This window comes from Arabidopsis lyrata (genome assembly GCF_000004255.2).
Source record: "Arabidopsis lyrata subsp. lyrata unplaced genomic scaffold ARALYscaffold_7, whole genome shotgun sequence".
NCBI lineage: Eukaryota > Viridiplantae > Streptophyta > Magnoliopsida > Brassicales > Brassicaceae > Arabidopsis > Arabidopsis lyrata.
The window spans coordinates 17,995,169-18,012,030 of NW_003302549.1; the positions used below are offsets into that span (position 1 = coordinate 17,995,169).

The 16,862-nt window shown below is 39.4% G+C and overlaps 3 protein-coding genes, 1 long non-coding RNA gene and 1 pseudogene across 5 annotated transcripts; 2 read left to right on the top strand and 3 right to left on the bottom strand.

Annotated features, from left to right (window-relative positions):
- Positions 1–1,460: 1,460 nt before the first annotated feature.
- Positions 1,461–2,281, top strand: LOC9304477. Its single transcript, XM_021019331.1, has one exon. The coding sequence runs from the start codon at positions 1,580–1,582 to the stop codon at positions 2,063–2,065; it is 486 nt and encodes a 161-aa protein (XP_020874990.1). The 5' UTR covers positions 1,461–1,579; the 3' UTR covers positions 2,066–2,281.
- An 858-nt stretch (positions 2,282–3,139) lies between these two features.
- On the bottom strand, positions 3,140–4,459 carry LOC9304478 (peptidyl-prolyl cis-trans isomerase CYP28, chloroplastic). Its single transcript, XM_002870370.2, has 2 exons — positions 3,700–4,459; positions 3,140–3,623 (listed from the first exon to the last, which is right to left on the bottom strand). The coding sequence occupies exons 1-2, from the start codon at positions 4,334–4,336 to the stop codon at positions 3,415–3,417; spliced, it is 846 nt and encodes a 281-aa protein (XP_002870416.1). The 5' UTR covers positions 4,337–4,459; the 3' UTR covers positions 3,140–3,414.
- A 1,118-nt stretch (positions 4,460–5,577) lies between these two features.
- Positions 5,578–7,001, bottom strand: LOC110226753. The gene is made up of 2 exons (XR_002330677.1): positions 6,243–7,001; positions 5,578–5,793 (listed from the first exon to the last, which is right to left on the bottom strand). It is a non-coding gene; the product is annotated as an uncharacterized LOC110226753 (long non-coding RNA).
- Positions 7,002–7,584: 583 nt separating this feature from the next.
- Positions 7,585–16,862, bottom strand: part of LOC9306489 — a 59,990-nt pseudogene continuing 50,712 nt past the window's right edge.
- Positions 8,628–9,634, top strand: LOC9306488. 2 transcript variants are annotated; one of them, XR_002330579.1, is made up of 2 exons: positions 8,628–8,911; positions 8,991–9,634. XR_002330579.1 is itself a non-coding variant. In XM_002868360.2 (2 exons), the coding sequence occupies exons 1-2, from the start codon at positions 8,732–8,734 to the stop codon at positions 9,347–9,349; spliced, it is 432 nt and encodes a 143-aa protein (XP_002868406.1). In that variant the 5' UTR covers positions 8,698–8,731; the 3' UTR covers positions 9,350–9,634. The 2 variants fall into 2 exon arrangements, 1 of the variants encoding a protein (XP_002868406.1); XM_002868360.2 differs by having other exon boundaries at positions 8,698–8,804.

The window sequence follows — 16,862 nt, forward strand, 5'->3', positions numbered from 1 at the left end:
GTTTAGAGCTCAAAGTGGAGCTTTCAGCGTCTTTAACTTCCGATGGAATATAAATATGGCTGCTCTCGAATGATTTATTGGTTCTAGGGAATCCCATTCTTGTTGGACTGTACTACCAAGGTAGGAGAAATACTTGAATGGTCTTCTAACTGATTGTGTGAGTTCAGAGAAATTGACACTACATCGACAATGATCCGAAACACCACACGTTTCAAAACTGGCGTAAGACGAAGGAAAAATTTGCCCACATACACCATTCACTAGTGCACGATCCAGTTTCTTACCAATAGGATTGTCTTCTTGGTTATTCCACCAAGTGAAGCGTGGTCCCACATAGGAAAGATCCTCCAGTTCGCAGTCCGATATAAGTGCTTGAAAGCCACGACCAGCAGTGCCATTGGCCAGAACTGTGCCGCGAGAATGCTCTGAAGAGGCTAAAGTTTCATTAAAATCACCCATAACGATCCATGGAACACGACTTTGGACAAAGAGCTGATCACACTGCCGAATCTCCTCCCATAATAACATTCTATCAGCATGAAAATTTGAAGCATAGATGCAAGAAACCACAAACTGCTCACCACTCTCTGAAGTAACCCAGCAAGTGATGATTTGTGAACTTTTGTATAGAATATGGACTGTTATATCTTCCCGCCAACAAACCCATATCCTTCCCAGTCTATGATAGTCATTATTGGTTTCCGCTCGCCAACCTGGTAGCGCAAACTCAAAAACATCTCAAAAACTCAAAAATAATTAATAGAGCATGATTTATTGTTTCCTCTGTTATTTCACATCTTTTACAAATAATATCACAACGTATCCCTCGATATGTTAATTTTCAAGTAATTGCTAAGGATCTCCCATTTCTAAAAGAGAACCGGAATGATAGAACAAAATTGCTCCTGAAAACAGGGACAAGACAAAATTAATTCCTTTTTTTTTATATTTTAATAAATTTATAATAGCTTTTATGATAATGTTTATATTTTATGTGGAAATATTTTTCGTAATTTTATTATATATTTATATAAAAAAACTCTTATCAAAACTTTCACTTTAAATGAATGTTATGAGTTTATTTTAAATTGATATGCATGATTAAATAAATAGACAATGCTTTCAAATGAAAATTTATATTATTTTAAAATAAAATATTCGAATATACAATATTTATTTAAAATTTCTAGAAAATATTAATTTTCTATTATATCATTCATTTACCTTTTATAAGCTTAACTAATTTGGTAAATCAATGATTTTCTTACCCTAAATATGTCCCCTCGCTCACCAAGTCATATACCTAATTAATATGCAAACTTCAAACGAAATTTAACCATCATTTTCAATTGGAAATTCAAATATTCCTAAAATAGTAAATTTTCAACTCCTCCTCCGAAGTTTTGGTTAAACAGTTCATTCCAAGAAAAAAATTAATTGAATATCTCGCGATCACTTTTTATTCGTTTTTGTTTTATTTCCTCTAAAGCAGATTTGATTCTGTTTGAATGTCTTCCTTCTCATTTGCATTCCTTTGTTTTCTTCTCATTGATTAGAACAAAACATTGGTTTTGAAAGAATGGGAAGCGAATCAATGAGCCACTTGTCTCTAAAGAAAAAACTCAAATCAAGGTTTTGCATCGCCGGATGTTTTCGTACGACCAATCACCACCACAACATCCCCGACGACCTGCCATCATCCCCGATGACTCCGGCCACCACCGAGAAATCTACACAAAGCCCACATGGTGGTGAAATTAAGACCAAATCACCAAGACTCACTAGGACGTTGTCCAAGTCACATGAAAAGTGCAAGAGTCTGATCCATCGAATGGGCGGTGGGGTTACCGGCGTTGGCGGCCACGGGAAGCATATTCGCCGCCATACTGCTGACTTTCATTACGATCCGTCGAGCTATGCGCTTAACTTTGATAAAGGAGACGAGGACGAAAACATCGACCGCTTTCCGCTCCGCAACTTCTCCGCTAGGCTGCCTCGTTCGCCGCCTTCTTCGGCCAAGGCTGCGACGGAGTCTTCGTATACGGTTCAAAACCTTTTGCGTTAATGATTGAATCACATTTTTCATTCTAGCAAAATAATCTGATATTTTAGCAATTGTAAATATACAAAAGTTGATTTTATAAAAAAAACTTCTTGTTGATATAATAATAGTTGGACACTGTTTATTATTTGACATGTGCATGCCAATGCTAATGTCGTTTCAATTTTTTTTGTTGACCATAACATTGAGAAATATGAAAGAATTGTAGAAGTTTCATAATGAACTCTTGTTCCAGTTCCAGAATAGACGATATATCTTTGAAAATGTAGTTTTCCATGGTCATATGTATATTGTAAAGAAGAATGGAAGGATGGTTTATACCAATGCCAAAAATATCACTTCTTACGTTGAAAAGAAGCAAATCGATCATACATACTACATAGGTCATAAGGTGAATAAAAACCACCAGATTGTGGGTGGAATAGATCCAAAAGTAGCTTAAGAAGACACTAACGATTTGAAACCATCGATCGAGGAAAGCCATGACCCGAAAATCTCTGAAAAAGTGGCTGTAACATCCACTGCAGAGGAGATGAGCAAACTTACTCAAATATATCCATGGCCCCTAGAATTGCACTTAATGATGGTATTAGAGAAATCAGAAAATCAAATCCAATGAAACATCCTCACAAATCCATATGGAGTAGGTAGAGGATTTCAATAAAAATTCATGTGTATCAGTTTTTGCTGGATCCACTTTCTGTGTCTTCCCTGCATTCTTGCACTGCAAATCTGTACTCACCACAGCTTACCTTGTTCTAGTAGACAATGTCTGCTCCGTAATCTCCACTTACTAAGGGAACATTGTTGCCCTCATAGCGAACAAAGTTCGGTTGAAGTTGTCTCACCAATTTTACGAATTCCACTTCATCTGGTTTGATTAAGGAGCCCTCACAATTCTACTTCATTCTCTCTCGTATTTACATCCACAATGCCCATAATCATAAATGGCATGAACGCAACAAACTGAAAAATTCCACACTTTAACTCACTAAAAAACACCTGAAATCGTTTCTCTACCCTCATTGGGATTCACATTAGAAAATACTGGTTTGAAAATCCAGACCAGAAACAGGATTACTCAAACCGCAAACAACGGTCTATCCTAAATTACTTTCTCTGCAGATGATTACAGACTGGAAGGTTAGTTCCAGAGGACAAGTCAAACAACAACAACCTCAATGTTTTGATTATAAACTCTTCTCTATCTTAATCTTTAGCAACCACCAGAGTAGGATTGAATTACAATTTGATTTTCATATAGTAGAAGAAGCAGGACTGTAAATGATGATTATAAACACAATTTGACACACACATATATATATATATATATATATACGAATATACGATAACTAAGGCAGAGTTGGAGAAAGTGAAGGATTAGTGACCTTAAGCTCTCCACAGCCACTAATGAAAACCGTCTTCAGAGGTCTATTCCACAAAGATCTTGCATTTTGAGCTCTCTCATCTCCAAGAAACTCCGCAAAATCATTAAACTGTTTAATATTCTCCGACGGCTTATACGTGGGAATCGAAGATATACTCGTCACCACATCTAATCCTGCAAGAGAAACTAACCAAAATCACTACTCAATTCCAAGATTCCAAAAGAGTTCCCAAGAAAAGCTTATCTTTACCTTCAAGAACAGTTCCAAATACAATGTTACCGCCATCGAGCTGCGGACACGGTCCAGGACCAGTAGTGATTAAGAATTCAACATTTCTATAATCAGGATCGAGTCTAATGTCATCATCATCATCATTCTCAGATAAACAAAGAGAAACAACACCAGCACGAGCATGAGGAAGCAAAAACGCTTTAGAATTAACAACGTCAGTGTTCCCAGGTAAATCTCTAAGTGAATATCCAACCTCCGCCGTATCTCGCCGTCCTCCTCCTTGTCTTCCGGCGAGAAAATACTGACCAGGGAAGATTTTGTGGACAGGAGTGTTTTTGTAAGAAGTAGAAGAAGAAGTACACATACGTTTGAAAGATGAAACAGTGATGGGAACGTGACGGCCGTATAATCCGAGAACGACGCGGCCGAGAGGAGTTGAATCGGAGCAAGGTGTGGTGGAGGAGAGTGTGGCGGAGGGATCTGAGCGGAAGTAGGTGGGACAGAGGGAGAAGTCGAGGAAGACGCGATCGGTGATTGTGATGTCAGGGGAAGGTGGTTTAGGAGGTGGTGGTGGAGATACGGTGGCGATGGTGGTGGAGAGGAGGAGATTACGACGGGAGAGAATCGGAGGGATGAGGATTGATGATGATGCCATGTTGGATGATGATGATGATGATGGTATCAATGTCTCTCTCTCTATATCTTTTTTTTTCTTTTACTTGCTTTATTTTGTTTCTACGATGTCGTTTTGGGTCTATTACCGGGTCGGGCTTGCGGTGTACTCTCTTTATTTAATTTTTTTTTTTTTTTTTTTTTTTTTTTTTTTTTACATCTTTAGATCGACGAGGCCCGGTCCATAGCCAATTCCTACTACGCGGGGTAACGCGACTTAGTGGAGTCGAACTCCGGTGAGGGAAAGCGGAGTCAAGTTGACTTAACCACTTGACTAAAGACACATCCCCAATTGTTTTCTTATTTACCCTTTTTTTTTGTTGTTGTCTCATGCATATGATATTTTAATTTATTTTCCATCATATTACAATAGATTATTATACGTAGACCAGAGATATAACCGAACCAACAAACCGAACCGAGATTTTGTTTTTTTTTGGTTTAGGTTCGGTTTGTTTGGCTAAACCGATTGTGAATCTAAACCGATATAACCGATCTCTAGGTTTTGCCTGAGAATCTTTACCAATTGAATTATTGACACTTAGTCCAATACTGGCTTTTACTCAAATTATATGTGCTATGCTCTTTGCTTTATCAAATGGTGGCTGGAAATCATATAGATTCATCAAGAGTATGTTATTGAGGAGTTGGCCGCAAAGTTTTGATTGCCAATGACACAGAGTAAACTGAAAATGTTGATATGGAGGATATGTGGAGCAACTAAATTTCAAATAACTCTCTATATGTCTTACCACTTTGCATTGTAAATAACTTTCTATATGTTTTCGAATAGATTTCACATTTAAACAAAAGAGAATTGTTGATGTGGAGGAGGTATGTGGAGCAAGCATGATTAGACACAATTCATCAAATGTCGGGTTTGAGCATGATGATGATGAGAAAGATGTCACGAGCAACAAAAGGATGTCATTAAACAGTTTACCTAAATAAAACAAGTAGACGAACACATTTCTAATATCCTCTAGCTCACCGACCACTACAATTATTTCAGACTAAGTTATAAAAAAAGGGAAATTTATAAAAAACAGGCATTTTTGATGAGAGAGATTCGGAAACAGGCATTGCTATAGTGAAAGGTACCACAGTGCACACAAACATCACTATGTCTGATTATTTTGCTCTTCAACTTAATAAGCAAGATTTATTTTGCCCTTCAACTTAATAAGCGCGATTTTTTTTTCTTCTGGTACCAATGTGATGACATAAGCAACAGAAGAAGCTTGTTTTGTTCATCAAATAAAAGCGATAAAAGACTGTTTTTGTCCAAAGCTACATATTTGTTTTATCCACGATCTATGTATGTATTAGTAATATATTGTTGAAAGAAATGACTGTTTGAGAGATGATGGGAGAAGCTCTCCATTCATCTTCATCTATCCACGTCCATCTCCCTATCTTATTTGTATCTTTAGAAATTAGCTGAAAGAAATGAAGTTATATATTGAATGAATCCAAGGGAAATCAATTTAACAATGCAGTGGTGTTCAAAACTATACCCTAAAACCAAGAGAGAAAAATGAACCCAAAGAAAACGAATTTAACGACGCGGTTGTATTCAAAACTATACCCTAAAGCCAAAGCAGATGACTAAACCCAAGGGAAACCAATTTAACTTTGTAGTTGTATTCAAAACTATACCCTAATGCCAATGCAGATGACTAAACCCAAGGGAAACCAATTTAACTTTGTAGTTGTATTCAAAACTATACCCTAATTCCAAGGCAGATGACTAAACCCAAGAGAAACCAATTTAACTTTGTGGTGGTATTCAAAACTATACCCAAATACAAGACATATGAATGAACTCAAAACGAAACCAATTAAACTCGCAATCATAAAGTGCACATTGCCAAATATTATTTCCTTACCGTTAGACAAAGAGTTCCATTCCTCAGTGATTATTGAATCTGAAACGAATGAGGAAGACCAGTTAAGAGAGCCAAGCAATGGAATCTTGCCTGTAAAACAGACTTCTAACTTTGTCTTACTGAATTTGACAAACAAAGCCCAAATGAGTAAAAAGATATATTGAAATATTGAAAATTCGTGTGGACTATGTAATGAGTTTAGAGAAACATAAATAGTACCCACAAAATCCGGAGACGGGAGGTGGAGAAGAGAGGAACCCCGGAGGAACCAAGGAGATATTTCAAGGAGGAAGAAGATTTACGGAGGATAAAGACGAGATTTTCGAAAGCATCGGTAAATCCGAGATCGCTGGTAGAAAGTACAAGAAGGTTATTGGAAGCGAGAGATCGATTGGTATTCGTCGGAGTACCTGTTCTCCCAAAAAGTGAAGCTTGCGCATGGAAGAGAGTGTAGCAGAATGACATCAGCGAGAGGAGGGCAATTCGGTCAATTCGCTGACTTTCGATGCCTAAATCATGAAAGCATTTGGAAAGTGCCCAAAAGCGAAAGGCAGTTGTGTTTTAATGCCTTATTTTTAAATAACTCTAAAAAAAATAGATATCCAAAACAAGAAAAAATTATTGAATAACATATAATTGTGTTGATTTAGTGACATCCTTTTGTTGATCGTGACATAAACTTATCAATAAAATTAGTCTTGGTACTAGAAACTTTTATATTTTGTGTTTTGAGAACAAATATAATTACCTAGCATATCCCTAAGGTTTCGAGCTGAATTGTAACCAAAATTAGGGGGTGATTGGTGTAATGCAGTAAGGACTTTTACTACAATTAAAAGTATTAACAGCCATGATTTATCCAATCACATTTTTACTTTATTTTTTATTTTTACAGTCTTAACAGTCCCTTAATTTTCTCTAACTGCCTTTCCTTCTATTTTTTCTAAAGCCTCACAAACGTGACTTTCATAGACTGTATCAACCTTTTTTATTTATTTTTTGGTAAATCTTTTTATTTTGCAAATATATATTCCATATAATTTTGTGAAAATCAAAATGGAATATACAATGTACAATATTATTATTTCGTTAAAAACAAATAATTGATAAAATATTTTTACAATTATAAAGTTATTAATTAAAATCTTAGAAATATCGAATTATAACAAAATGCTAGTTTATCCCACTTCTTACTTATGCTTTTGGGTACTAAATTTCTCCATGAAATAATAAATATAAATAAATTTATTTCTTTCAAATATTTATCTATTAGTTTATTTTTAAACTTTTGTAACTTTTTTACTAATAAATCTTTTTGTTATGATATTAAAATAATATTCACAATTTTTACAGTCACAGCTTCTACCGTAGTATTTACCAATTAGACTTTTAAAAATATTTTAAAGTTACAGCCACAGTTTTTACAGTCAAATTCTCTGCAGCCAAAAGTTTACAGTAAATATCTATAGTAAAAGTTCTTACCAATCGGCCCCTTAATCTGCTGTAAAATATCCATTTTATAGTTCTAGTCTTCTAGACATGGTTTAGTTTATATTGTTCATGAGCAAAAAAATGAGTCTTGCAAAACTATGATCATATATTGTAACATGTAATTCAGTTCCTTCTTTGCTTCATGTTCTTGGATTAGTTTCCCATTTTCTTGCATTTCTTATTCGTAACAGCTCTATTTTTCGCCTCAATCTCCCTAACTTTACGCTTCCTGTAAAACCATAACCAACACAAACACAACATTTCACTTAGCAAAGATTGAACATCCCAATTCTCAAACGACTTTTAATTATCGCTGTAGAGACTTTGACTGTAAGAACTTTCATTGTAGAAATTTTTGCTTTAAAGACTTTGACTGTATAAATTTTATAACCGATTGGAAAAAACTGTGACTGTAAAAATTACAATTTTAAATAATTACCAAATATATAGGAAAATGAATCTTAATAGAACAAGAAAAAAAAATTAATTGTAAATAAACTGAAAATTTTCAAAAAAATTAATTTATTTGTGAACGTTACGAGAGTTTACATGTATCTGTGAAAAGAAAAAGAAAAAACTATAAACTTTTAATTTATTTATTTCTAAAGTCTCATTTACGTGACTTTAAAAAAAATTGAAAACAAAGAATAAAAAATAAAAAAAAAGAGACTTTGAAGGCTTTAGAAAATTTTAAAACAAAAAAAGCTTGATTGGGGAAAATAGACTTTTAAAACTCTTAAACTTTTTTTAAAGTCTTAAAAGCCTAATCCAATCACCCCCTATATTTATACTATTGCGTGCCTATCACATCTCTTTTACAAAATCGTAGCATACTTGCCAATCCTAGATATGAAAGAAACAATATACCCATCACGACATATATAAGGAGGGGCTAATCAACATTTAATTTATGAGATATTTTATGTATTTCCTTATGAAAATAGGAAATTTTAATTATTTTTTCATTAAAATCCCAAATTTAAAAGGAATAAAAGATCATGGTCATCCCTTCCTTTCTCTCTCTTAAAAATAGCTCTTCCTTCTCTCTTCATATACTTGCCGCCGCTTTAGGTATTCGTTTCCGCCGGAGCGTGTGGGCCACCAAAGCCACGGCGTCGGTTTGGCTTTTGGGCTTTGTTTAGTTAGCTAGCTTAGTTTTGTGTGTGAAGAGATCTCAAGTTTAGTTTCGAATTTTTGTTTCCTTCCCATATTTTCTCTTTTGAGATCTAAGGTTTGGTTGATTTGATTTTGTTGCAGGTTTCAGTTCTTTTCTTTACCTGATTTTCCATGGTCCAAACCGCGATGGCTCTAAGCCACTCACGGTCAGTGTCGTGGTGATCGGTTTGGGCGATCCAATTTTTTGGTTTCCTCCCACAGCTTCAATGATCGGATCTAAGGCGAGATCCGCCCAGGTTTGGGTTCCTCTTACCGGTTCAAGTTTACTTGACATCTCCAACCATAGTGATTTCAATGGCCCTGCTAGTTTGGCTGAGGTTCCACCGTTCCGTCACTCATGGTTTTCCAAGGTTTTTCTTCTGAAGACTCTTAATCACCAAGTGATTCAAGTTGATCGGAGTCTTTCTAGGTTGTGGTATGTTCCCTTGTCGACAACCTGATAGTTTTTGCGATCTCGGACTGTTCGGGTAAAAGAAAATTGATTTTCTGTGTAAAATCTTCAATCTTGTTTAGATCTGTTTTTAGTTTTTCATCTGTCTCCCTCTGTTTGGGGCTTAGTTTCCGAGAGTTAAAAGTCCCGCCGGCTAAGTTTCTAAGGGTTAAAGTCCCACTGGCGTTTGTATTACAACATGTATTCCACCCTTATATTTCACCTTTGGTTTCTATATCATAATTAATTCAGACGAAAAAAGGAATAAAAGAGCTTATTCTAGGGTTTAATATTAGATATTGTATCGCCTTATCTTCTTCACTGTCACTTCTTCTCGTCCTGTTTGAGAGTTTGACGCTATTTAGCTTTTATGTGAAGTCTCTCACGTTAACGTTAATCGTTACGTTGCTCACCATTACCAAGTCACCACACCAACTCTTGGAGCCGAACGAACAAGTATGTGTATATATTTCTATAAATTCAAATCGTTCTTCTTTCACTTTTCTGTTTTTAGTATTATTTTAAATGTAACATAGATTAGTAATAATAAGTTAATCTAATATTATGCAGTTTGATTGATTAGATGAATAATCTAAGTAGCACTGAAACGAATACGGAACTAAAAACGGATACGGAAACGGGGACGAGAAATAGCAAAATAAATTTTTATAGATACCGTAATGCATGGGTACTTCAATAAAGATAATAAAAATACCCTTAGATTGTAAATATAAGTTTCAACATAAAAGAGTAAATCGATTTAATATCTTAAATAACATAAAAAATAACCTAATTCTTGAGGAATTCTATTCAAAATCCGGATCATCTAATGAAAGGCTTTGAAATCACGTGTTACGGGTACATCACAGTGAAGAGTTTCTTCGGACATCTTCCAGTCTATCCCGGAAACTGTTGTTTTTCTCTCGGTCATTGTCTCCGGAATGGGCACATTACTTATAGAAATTTGATGCAAAGTAGTTCCTGAAACGTTTAAACTTCAATGGGTTAGTAATAAGTATTTGACGTACTTTTATGTCGATATCTTCCAATCCACTCCGAATCATGACTTGTTTTTCTCGACCGTTCTCTTCAAAATAGCTAGTTTCCGGATGAATTTCTCTTCTCAAGTCAATTGCACGAAGTTGGGATCGGTGGTACGGTGACGGCTCTTTTGGTGTTGTAATCGTCATATCTTCCAATATAGTCTGATGTTGGGCATTTTTTTCTCGATCATATGCTATGGAATAAGCATATTGCGGATGAATTTTGAATCTCGAGAGATTCTGATCATGTCGACTTTCGTCGTTTGGTATGGCTCGGATGGACTGAATAGTAATACAGTGAAACCTCTATAAATTAATATTGTTGGGACCATGATATTTTATTAATTTATACCAATATTAATTTATCTATAAATTAATAAATATTAATTTATAGTGTAAATTAATATTTATTAATTTATAAAGAGATATATTTTAATTCTTAAAATTTTAGAAAGAAATGAATTTATAAATTTTGTAGTTTTGGACTTGAAATTTTAATAGTTTGAAATTTTGAAATTATAAATTAGTTTGAAATTTTAATAGTTTGAAAATCTTGACTATTTTATGATATAGTTATAGATTATACTACACCACTATAAATTAAAACCACAATAGACCAATTGTTTTATTCAATAAAAGTTAGACATGGGGTTCAACCAAAAATATATTCAATTTAAAAAAAAAAAAAACTAAAAGCATACCTTAGTATAACAACATATATATATATTTACGTGATTATTAGTTTAGGATATTAATGGGACCATATATTTATATAGAGATTCTAAAAAAATTATTATCTTATTATCTTATCGAATTTTGTCAAATTTTACATTTGCCCGACTTGGTACCGGACAATTTTATTAATTTATAGTGTTTATTAATTTATCGAGTATTAATTTATAGAGGTTCTATCTCGCGAATGGCTCCTTCTTTAAAAATTCTCTCTCGATCATTACTCATGAAATTTCCAATTTATCGGTAGATATTCAATCATAGATCATTTGATCAGACGTGGAGGTACAATGCGGTACGATCGCGGGTCGAACGTGTCGCGGTACGAGACTGCGGGTCGATGGAACGATCGCGGTACGTATGCGGGACGGTGAATGGGCGATGTTGCGGGACGACGAGCGGTACGGATGCGGGTCGATGCGGCGATGCTCGGACGGGGACCGGTCACAAGGGGTCGTGACCGGTCTGTGGCTTCACGGACACACCGGTTACTACGAGTGTGACCGGTCCGGGGTGTGGTGGTGGCACCGGTCACGGGGGGTCATGACCGGTCCTTCTTCTTTTTGATTTTCTGATTTTCTTCTTTTTTATTTTGTTTGTGTGATTTTTATGAAAGACCTGAAATTGTAAATACGAAAAACACCAAAACTAAAGTAAAACAAAACTAAAAAGGAATTGAAAAACTTACGAGTGGGTTGCCGCCCACTAAGCGCACTTGTTTAACGTCGTTGGCTCGACGTTTGGGAAGTCGGTTAGGCTTGGTGGAAAGTAGCTTCGGGAATCGCCTTTCCTTTAGCATCCTCGATGTCTTGGTAGTCAGCTCCGACTTCTATAACAAGTTGTCCTTATAGCGAAAGTTTCAAAAACTTTAGCTTGGAGGAGAACTTCTTTAGTGTGCCGTATCATCTCTTGGATTTGATCCTTGCTCATATTGCTAAGCTCTAGAAGAACAAATATCTTTATCTTTGAAATTTGAGGCGGCTCGGGCAGTTTGGATTGCATCTTTAGGATTCTATTACGAACTCCGTGGTTGCTTATCTCCACTTTATTGATATCGAGACCAATATGATCGTCAAGTAGAGGACTTACTTGAGTAGGGCTTGTCTTAGAGATCATCGGATAAGAGATCGTCTTGTTGATGTTTGCAAATATCGTCTTCTTGCGGTTATGGTCAATCATGGCACCAATGGTAGCAAGAAAGAGTCTTCCCAAAATAAGAGGTCTCTCGGTCTTCTTATCCATCTCCAAGATGTAGAAATCGGTAGGGACTATGCAATCTCCTATGACTAGTTGCAAGTCACGAACTAATCTATCGGGAGTCTTTTGGGATGAGTCTCCAAAGACTAGGCTAAGGTTGGATGGAAACAAGTTTCGCAATCCAAGCTTCTATCCAACACATCTTGACATCACATTAACATTAGCACCAGAATCACAAAGAGAGTTAGGGAATTCGATGCCTGTAATTGTTGGTGTCGGATCCCGCACGGGTGGTTTGGGACTGTAACACCCGCGTCCTGCGATCCTAAAGGGGGGCCGGTTTGTTTTAGGAAAAACTAGATCATGGTCGAGAAAGACCAATGAATAAGCTAACCCAAGGAAGGAATGAAACGTTTAAGTCATGAAAAGGGTAGATGACATAGACGACATCGGGATAATCTAGTGATCATGGAGAAATTATCACGGAAAGATTGGGAATGGCGTAGTCAAGGCCAAGAAAACGGACCAAAAGACTTAGCCGGAAAGAACGCGAAAGAACGTTCGAGCTAAACCAGCTAGGTGAGCTGGACAAGCTGGATGAACTAGCTAGCTCAGCTAGGTGAGCTAAACCAGCTGCATGACTAGCTAGCTCAGCTAGGTGAGCTGACCGACAGCTCAACCGAGCTCGGTGAACTGATCGAGTACTAACCCAGCTGGGTGGTCCGGTCAGCTGACACTCGAGCTGGTGGACTGTGGTAGCTCGGGATGAAGAGGTGTAAGGTCGAGCGGTTACCGACGAACGGTTACCGTTGGCCAAAGGGTGGATAAGGCCGAACGGTTACGATCGGAAAGACGCAACCTTTCGAAAGGGTGCAACGAATGGATGTGATGTTTCGGAAACACACCCATTCGGCCCCTATATAAGGGAGGACGTCCAAGGGCTTCACAATCAATCCACATACACTTCACAATCACCATCACAACCCAAACGGGGTCCCAAAACACTCTATGAAGTGTTGGTCAGAAAGGGGGTGCGGCTCGGCGAGTATCTCCGGAATCGGAATGGATTCTCGGAGCCTCGACCGAACTGATGCGCATGCTACCTCCCGATCCAATGGTTCGATAGAATGTATTGAGGGATGGATGGGATGGACCGATCGTCTTAGAGACAGAGCGGATCAGACAAACTGCTCGTCGTACGGATGGATCGGATCGGAGAAGAAGACGGATCCGGATAGACCATCGCACAGACGGATCGATCGACCGGGATAGGCAGATCGATCGTCGTGTCAACAAGTCGGATCGACGTATGACCGGATAGGTGTACGATCTGATAAACGGATAAAGGTTTAGATCGGCGGATTGATTGATTGTACTGATCGGCGGGATGACCGATGGTACGTATCGGAGATCTTGTCGAGGGAACATGGCGGATTACATGATCGAGGATTCGATGGGAACCGCCGAAGGGTTTGACGACTTGATTGATGGTTCGGGTCGATAGCTCGATTATGGGGTCGATGGATCGTCCGTTCTATGAATCATATCGTCGAGGGAAGGACACGAAAAGGAAATGGATCGGCAAATCTAAGATTGTCAATATGGAAGTATTGACGAATCCAAAGATAGTCCGATAGATGATATGGATAACGGGAAGTTAATCGGGAAGGCGTATAAGGGGAAGGTGTTCGAAGAAGAACGAGGATAAGTGCAACCGAACACACCCAAGGGTCGCCCATGGATGCAATCTCACCGGTAAAGGGAGTAAGCACCGAGAATGGGTAAGTGACGTGGTTCACCATGTAAGGATCTAATATCGCGGCCGCCTTCATGTATCAATCGCCATGGCCGATGGTGAAACCGATTAGGAATCGGTAACACCAATGGTGACTCGACGGATAACCAACGGGAAAGTCTACGGTGAGAACCGGTGGACAAAACGGATATTGGACCCGCGAGCAAACCAAAGGCCGACGGACGAATGATTTCATGGGCTAGCCTACGATAATCCGATGGGTGAATCCACGGACCCTTGGGTGTGATAATGATATTGTTCGGATCGCATGGATGGATCGGTAAGCCGAAGGCGTTATGACCACCATGGACCGTACGGGTAAACGGTTAGTAGACCGTGGGCGGTCGTAGTGATAAACGATCAGATCGGAAACATGGATGGTTCGATAAGCCGAGGGCTTAATCGTCCAACATGAAACCGAAGGGGTGTACGTTTGGAGGACGGATGGACCAATGAGCCAAGAGCTTGATTTGGCCACCGTGAACCAAGGAAAACGTACGATCCCCAATCTCTATCGTAGGGACTTAGACCAGTGGGGTTGGTTGGATGAATGGCTAAGTAACGATAGAGATTGGTCCATCAATACACGATTTGTTAAGAATCGTTGTACGAATGGAATAAGGCGACGAGAGGGCTAAGAGAAGGATCAATAGACGGATCGAAGAGGAATCAAATCCGCATGTAGGCCAAGGTATGTAAACGCATTGTTGGGGTCGGATTTCACCCATCCTTTGAGACCGAGCCAAACTTCAACACCTCGGGTTATCCTGCTAATCAGCTTGGGGTACCCTGCCAGTCAGCTCGGGTACCCTGCCAGTCAATCTGCCAGTCAGCTCGGATACCCTGCCAGCCAGTCTGCCAGTCAGCTTGGTACCCTGCCAGTCAGCCTGCCAGTCAGCTCGGGTACCCTGCCAGTCAGTCTGCCAGTCAGCTCGGGTACCCTGCCAGTCAGCCTGCCAGTCAGCTCGGGTACCCTGCCAGTCAGTCTGCCAGTCAGCTCGGGTAACCTGCCAGTCAGTCTGCCAGTCAGTCTGCCAGTCAGCTCGGGTACCCTGCTAGTCAGTCTGCCAGTCAGCTCGGGTAACCTGCCAGTTAGTCTGCCAGTCAGCTCGGGTAACCTGCCAGTCAGTCTGCCAGTCAGCTCGGGTACCCTGCCAGTCAGTCTGCCAGTCAGCTCGGGTAACCTGCCAGTCAGTCTGCTAGTCAGCTCGGGGTATACAGTCAGCTCGGGGTACACTGCCGAGCCTTATACTACAGTTACCCCGAGGCAAAGGTGTGAGACCCCGTCCCGGACGTCTCGGCGTCCGGCGACCATGGTCACACGTTCGTGCCTCTTCCCGGCCGAACCTCCATATTTTTCGCGATTTAACATAGAATTGCCTTCACGAGGCTAACTTCTGTAATCGCTTTCTTAGTACCCAGCGGAAGTCTTTCTACCCTTGGTTTAATTCCAACCAACCCTTGTACCGGTTTGATCATCTTTGTCCCTTAGACTTTAGATCGATCATTAACTCGGCCAAGTCATGCAATTTGTTCGCTAACCATTCTAAGTCTAACGATTGCATATTCTTTGTATCCCTAATCCAACGGCCAATTCCCAAACGTCTATCTTAACTAATAAGTTAGATGCGTTTACATACCTTGGCCTACATGCGGATTTGATTCCTCTTCGATCCGTCTATTGATCCTTCTCTTAGCCCTCTCGTCGCCTTATTCCATTCATACAACGATTCTTAACCAATCGTGTATTGATGGACCAATCTCTATCGTTACTTATCCATTCATCCAACCAACCCCACTGGTCTAAGTCCCTACGATAGAGATTGGGGATCGTACGTTTTTCTTGGTTCACGGTGGCCGAATCGAGCTCTTGGCTCATTGGTCCATCCGTCCTCTAAACGTACGCCCCTTCGGTTTCATGGTGGACGATCTAGCCCTCGGCTTATCGAACCATCCATGTTTCCGATCCGGTCGTTTATCACTACGACCGCCCACGGTCTACTAACTGTTTACCCATCCGGTCCATGGTGGTCATAACGCCTTCGGCTTACCGATCCATCCATGCGATCCGAACAATATCATTATCACACCCAAGGGTCCGTGGATTCACCCATCGGATTATCGTAGGCTAGCCCATGGAATCATTCGTCCGTCGGCCTTTGGTTTGCTCGCAGGTCCAACATCCGTTTTGTCCACCGGTTCTCACCGTGGACTTTCCCGTTGGTTATCCGTCGAGTCACCATTGGTGTTACCGATTCCTAATCGGTTTCACCATTGGCCATGGCGATTGATACATGAAGGTGGCCGCGATATTAGATCCTTACATGGTGAACCACGTCACTTACCCATTCTCGGTGCTTACTCCCTTTACCGGTGAGATTGCATCCATGGGCGACCCTTGGGTGTGTTCGGTTGCACTTATCCTCGTGCTTCTTCGAACACCTTTCCCTTATACGCCTTCCCGATTAACTTCCCGTTAACCATATCATCTATCGGACTATCTTTGGATTCGTCAATTCTTCCATATTGACAATCTTAGATTTGCCGATCCATTTCCTTTTCGTGTCCTTCCCTCGACAATATGATTCATAGAACGGACGATCCATCGACCCCATAATCGAGCTATCGACCCGAACCATCAATCAAGTCGTCAAACCCTTCGGCGGTTCCCATCGAATCCTCGATCATGTAATCCGCCATGTTCCCTCGACAAGATCTCCGATACGTACCATCGGTCATCCCGCCGATCGGTACGA